Here is a 6,574-nt window from a genome sequence, read left to right on the forward strand (position 1 = left end):
ATTATGAAGAGGAGGGGGCCAAGGACCGAACCTTGGGGGACACCATGGGTGACTGGAGAGGTGTGGGATTTATGGTTATTGATGGAGACGAAGTGGTGACGATCGGAGAGATAGGAGGTGAACCAGAGGAGTGCAGTGCCAGATATCCCTATTGACTGAAGACGGTGGAGGAGGATGTTGTGGTCAATGGTGTCAAATGCGAATGCAAATCTATGGCGCGCCGGTGTTGTTGACATGTGGGCGCTCCCGTCAGGAGTGACATTTCACGCGGGGCGGCTATTTTTCAGCACAACGCCGGATATTTACAACGTAGTCCGCCAAAACATTGTTACCGACTTGGCTGCTATGAACAACCTCGCTTTGACAGCGAACAGCTGCTTCAAACTCGTCCTATTTATGAAAGTCGATTGTTATTACATCATATGCTGGTGTTGTGTAGTAATGAGCAGATGTGACTACAGCGGCGCTTGCTAACACTAGATATCATGAAATGGCAAACTAGATGTACTACGTCCCATGCCATTGGCTACGTGAGCCCAGAGTGATTATGGGACACGTAGTCCATATACTACATCGATGAATTCTAAACTGTCACGACTGAATGGAAGTTAAGAAGGCCAAATCAATTCATACCAGTGACTATAGATAATGTTGCAAATATTGTTAATTCAGTACATGACACAGATGGATTCGGACCACAAATAGGATGTCTTGCTCACGTAGTAAACCTAGCTGCTAAGAGAGCTGTAACAATCAACACTGTGTCCAGCCTCACTTTACAAACAGTAAATATTGTTCTCAGCACCTTTATACAAATTTTTTTCAGATCAGTAGGAAGTAAGCACATAAATATTATGCACTAAAATGCATGTTTATATGATGGCAATTTAATTTTTGCTCGTTTGCTCGTAAAAAAAAAAAAATATATATATATATATATATATATATATAATTGTTTTTTTTCTTTTCCCCAGAGCATTAAATGTATTGAATCGGATCGAAAATCGTGTCCCCCATATTAAAAATCGTACCAAACCATGACTTAACTGTATCATTTCATCCCTATGGAACACCATTGCAGAAGCTATGACGGGAAAATTTTCATTTGCCTAAATGCTTAAGTTATTAAGTGCAATTTTTTTTTTTTTTTTTTTAAACACATTTTATTTATTCTGTGTTTCTGTGCAGTATCAATATTGCTGTTTTTTACTTAAGAGGCATGGTCTGTTGTTTGTAGTTGTGATTTCTTAAAAAGTATTTTTGAATTTAAGAGTAAATATTTATCACGTTTAAATGGGTGTACTTGATCTATTAATATATACTGTATTCTCACTGTGTTATTGTAAATTGGTTAAAAAAAAATTGGGGGGGGGGGGGGGGGGGCGCAATAATTTATGAGAATAATTATCGCACACTGAAATTTGTTATCGCGACAGGCCTAAGTGGCCTATGTTCCAAAAGTGGAATAAAAAGGGGCGGAGAATTTGAAGTCGACCTGAAGAGGTGCCGCAAGACTTCAAGAGGTCGAGATAGTCTCAAATAATAGTAAGTTCCAGCAGCAAAGATAATTTTATGTCTTATGATTAGTAGGGGTGTGACAAAATATCGAAATGGTGATATATTGTGATACTTTGTATCCCAAAAGGTTTATCGATATGCTCCTGCCAAGAATCGAGATATCGTTTTAAAAAGGTGTCAATGTCTAAAATAATAAATAAAAAACAACCAACAAGTTGCTACCAAAATCTTCCACCAATCTTGGAAACCAGAGCATTCACAGTCATTCTGTCCAATTTTCAGGGCATTTAAAGGTCACTTGCGGTGTATTTTAGGGCATTTACAGGTCATTTCCTGTTGAGTTTGAGTCACTCCCTATTCATTTGGGTGATTCCCAGGTCACTTCCTGTTCTGTAACTTAAAAAAAACAGGAAGTGACCCATAAAATACCCCAAAATCAAAAGGAAGTAACGGAAAATCAACATGTAAATGACTTTAAATGGCCCAAAAATACCTCATTGCCTGGCATTGGCTGCCACTCACGGCCATAGACGCTCAATCCGTTTGAAGTGGGAGGGATGGCAGCGAATGAACGAATGTTCATTCGCTGCCACCCTCCCAGTTCAAATGGATTGGAAGTCTACTACTGATAAACTCATTCCAATTCACAGCAGAGGCTTGTCTTGTTTTTCTGTTTATTGGTTGTTTGTAGAATACCCTACAATGATTTCCTGACCAATGTATTGCTAATCGATGTATCGCCATATCGTCAAATCATCGTTATCGTGAGCTTTGTATCGCAAATCGTATCGTATCGTGAGGTACCCAGAGGTTCCCACTCCTAATGATTATTGTGACTTGAGAGGGTCTGTAATGTATAGTCCTTGCCTCGTCCATGGTGAGGTTCCTGTAGTTGAAGTTACTGGTGCATCGTTGGAAGCAGATCTCCGTCATGCGGTTGTACACCAGAAGGAAATCCCGCAGCTGCAGAAAACAAACATTACAGCCACTGCTATAAACAGAAAATGAAGAAATGAATGATTGCCGCTGATTATTATTTTTGACAATGAATTATTCTACCAATGTTTCGGGATTTTTTAAATCAGTTTCATGAGGAGATTGATTCTTTGGATTTTTTTAGCTACTCCTTGTTTATTACAATTAGTGAGAGATTAAGCAAATTAGAGGCCTTTACCTCGCATCATTGTAATGTTAAAATGGGTCACATGTCAGATCTGGAGACCTATTGAATTTCTATTACACTAGCTCAGACATGTCCAAAGTCAGGCCAGGGGGCCAAATGCGGCCAGTGGTCAAATTTCATCCGGCCCCCGGCCTCTGTCATAAAATCAATAACTTCTGGCCCGCACACAGACTTGATAAATTGGTTAGCAGTACTGCAATCAGCATTTCAAGTAGCTTACACACGAAATGCTGCTCCTCATTTACCCACTAAAAGTCAGCAGCACTTTAACCCTTTATTGCCAAATGTATCACATTTGATACACCTAAAATTTAATGATTTTGAGACTAATTTAGAATTTTGACATTTCTTTTTGAAAAAAAAAATGATGGATGCAAGTCAACACATGCATCTGCAGGTTCCATGAGGGAAAAAAAAAAGATTTAGCATGGGTTATTGATATTAGAGCGCTTATTACACATATTCATTTTGACTTTTCTTTTTACGAATTTGACATTAGGACCTTATTTTTCAAATTTTGGGATTCTCTGATAATTGCTTCATGTTGCAAGTATTTAAGGGCTAAGCAACATTACTCCGTGTGACCCATTACTTCCATTTTATAAAATGGCGACAATCAACAACATAAAAAAGAAAGTTGACTGTGACGGCCGACGCTTCAAGGATAGGTGGAAATTGGACTATTTCTTCACTAAAATACGCAACAACTGTGTCTTGCCTCATTTGTAAAGAGACATTCGCTGTTTTTAAAGATTTCAATGTGAGGCGATATTACCAAACAAGACACGGCGACATGTACGACAAGATTACAGGGAAGATACGCTGCGAGAAATTGAAGCAACTTGAAGCTAGTTTGATTTCACAGTAGTAGTATTTTGCAAGAGCCCGAGAGGCGAAAGAGAACGCCACAAAGGCTAGTTGCGAGATAGTTGAAATTATTCATTAAAAAAATAATAAAACAAATGTGACACACTGAATGGCTAGCCAAATTTTGCTTAAATATATTGTTCCATGTAAAGGACGTCAGCCAAGGTCGGCCCCCCGCATTTTTACCACGCCAAATCTGGCCCCCTTTGCAAAAAGTTTGGACACCCCTGCACTAGCTCATGCTTTCATGCAGATTCAAACTATGGCTGAACGATATTGGAATAAAGTGTCATTGCGATTTTTGGGGGGGTTGCGATATATATTGCGATATTAATACTAGAAGAATTTTCACCAGACTTTGAATAGCTCTGTTTGGGAAGACTTTGGTTGACTCACTACTACAGTCCCTGACAAAAGTCTTGTCGCTTATCTATTTTGTAGAAACAATTGTTAATAACCTGACTTTTAATTATTTAATTGGTTTCAGAAATGGCTCATATGAAAGCTAAGACCCTCCCAAATGATGTTGAATGTACAAAAATATATGTTTCACTGAAAAATAATTTATAATTTAATGAAGACATAAAGGTCAAATTTTGGCAAGACTTAAGTTTTGTCAGCTACAGAAAGTAGCGTGAAAATTTAACAAAAAATGCACTTCAAATACGAAAATATGTTACATAACATGAGCGAATTTAGTAGTGGTGCTGTGAGATCCAAATTTAGTATTTTGTATTAGAGATGCCGATCGATCGGGTCCGATCACGTCATTTTCAAAGTATCGGAATCGGCAAAAAAATATCGGCCATGCCTTTTTTTAAATATATACAGTACATATATATATATATATATATGTATATATATGTGTGTTTTTTTTTAATTAAATCGTTTTCTAATTGTATTTAACGTTACAGAAATATGTTACACTCATCCAGAGTCTTTAGGCTTAAGGTAGGGTTATCAAATTTATCCCAATAACGGCGGTAATTTATTTTTTTAAAAATGTATCATGTTAAATAAAATATGTAATGCAATTAATGCATGCGCTGCACGACCCACTCACGCATTGTCGCGCTCAATCTGTAATGGTGCCGTTTTACCTATATAGAGAGACAAAAGGCAGCGTAAAATGAGTAGAGTGAATTTTGGCGACCTTTGGAGCCTTTTTTTAATTGGCTAAAGCTTTACAATCCCTCTCCCTACGATTAGAAATATCATGGGAAGCAATGTGGGGAAGCAAGGTAGCAATCGATCTTTTTCTTAACACCTTATATTATTTCCCAACGCAAAGATATATCAATTGGTAGCACTACGCACAGTCATGGTTCCACTTCCCATCATGCATTTGGTCATGGCTACAGTATCATTTACTGAAAGCTCAACAAATACACTAGATGGTAATATTTAGTCACAATATACAAAGTCTATCCGTGGGTCCCTCTCACAGAAAGAATGTTAATAATGTAAATGCCATCTTGAGGATTTATTGTCATAATAAACAAATAAAGTACTTATGCACTGTATGTTGAATGTATATATTCGTCCAAGTTTTATTCATTTTTTTCTTAATGCATTGCCAAAATGTATATGATCGGGAAAAATTATCGGGAATGATTGGAATTGAATCGGGAGCAAAAAAAAAGCAATCAGATCGGGAAATATCGGGATCGGTAGATACTCAAACTAAAATGATCGGGATCGGATCGGGAGCAAAAAAACATGATCGGAACAACCCTTAATTTGTATGACTTGCATGGGCTTGAAGGACTGCATCCATGCGGTTCGGCAAGGATTCATACAATTTATTGATGAAGTCATCAGCAATATCAAAGAGAGCAGTCTTGCGTGCCTCCCAGATTTCATCAACATTCTTGGGTTTCGTCTTCCATGCTTCCTCTTTCATTCTACCCCAGACATTCTCAATGATGTTCATGTCCTTGTTTCACCACCAGTACCAACATTTTTGAAACCTGTGTTGATTTCTCACACAAGAAAATCCGCCGTGCGTTCGTCTGCGGTGCTTCCATGTCGTCGTATTTCGAGCATGTCGTCGAATGTAGAAACAAATGGCGAGTCAAATTTTACGTCGGATGTTGAAAAGATCGTGTGTCGAAGCGATCGGATGTCGATGTACCACTGTATTCATATACTACCGATTAATCCAGCCAAAAAAACGATCACACGTCTTGCGATGGGACTATTGCGCATGCGCACATTGTGATGATGATGTTCAAACGATATATTGTGCAGGCCTAATTCAAAACATATGCATTTTGTTTATATTTCATATTTATTGTTCCATACCTAAATGTTGACAACTGGGTTGCTGATACATTTCAGACATTTTAATGAAAACCATTCTTTTTCACAAAATTGCATATATAAAAGATCTGTTAATGTTTTGGCTTTGGATCGAATTTGATAGTGGTTAATCAACCAATGTATCGGTCACGATTGATGTATCGTTCCAGCCCTAACATTTAGTGCTTTGATTAATGGAGAAAATGAATAACAATTTGATTTCGCGTTATTAACCAGCAAAATGTGCATGCGGTTGGGACATTATCTCAATCCTTGTGCCTAAAATATCACACCAAAAAAAATAAAAAATTGGAATACAAGAATAATTTACGTTTCTCAGTTGCTGCTCTTGATCCATCTTGCTCGTCCCACGCAGTCATCAAATTTATTGACTTCGCGAGGTCAACACTTGCGAGGTCAGCATGTATTAATTTTCCGTCTGTTTACATGAGTAAAATGCGCCGGTAGTAATTTAAATGCCACCCAGACGACAAATGTTATGTTAATTGAAGAATAAGGACATGACATTCCTTCGGCGAGGTTTATTAGCTTCCGGGTGTTTGCTTCTTCATTGGCTGTTCTTCATGTTCAATGCCGGTTCGCATTTGAAGGGGTGCATTAGCACCACCTACAGACCTTCATTCGCTATTACGTTGACTTAATTTCCGCAATTCTAGAACCTAGCGCTTTTATTGGTTCTTTTTC

The 6,574-nt window shown here is 38.0% G+C and overlaps 1 protein-coding gene across 1 annotated transcript in view; it reads right to left on the reverse strand.

Annotated features, from left to right (window-relative positions):
* timm10b (translocase of inner mitochondrial membrane 10 homolog B (yeast)) overlaps positions 1 to 6,471 on the reverse strand; it is a 10,296-nt gene extending 3,825 nt beyond the window's left edge. The window contains exons 1-2 of the mRNA XM_057818795.1: positions 6,201 to 6,471; positions 2,386 to 2,481 (exon numbers count right to left, since the gene is read on the reverse strand). Coding sequence (XP_057674778.1) covers positions 2,386 to 2,481; positions 6,201 to 6,227 — 123 coding nt within the window. The 5' untranslated portion in view covers positions 6,228 to 6,471. The remainder of the gene's footprint in view (positions 1 to 2,385; positions 2,482 to 6,200) is intronic.
* Positions 6,472 to 6,574: the final 103 nt, after the last annotated feature.

Source organism: Corythoichthys intestinalis, chromosome 17, assembly GCF_030265065.1.
Source record: "Corythoichthys intestinalis isolate RoL2023-P3 chromosome 17, ASM3026506v1, whole genome shotgun sequence".
Classification (NCBI taxonomy): domain Eukaryota; kingdom Metazoa; phylum Chordata; class Actinopteri; order Syngnathiformes; family Syngnathidae; genus Corythoichthys; species Corythoichthys intestinalis.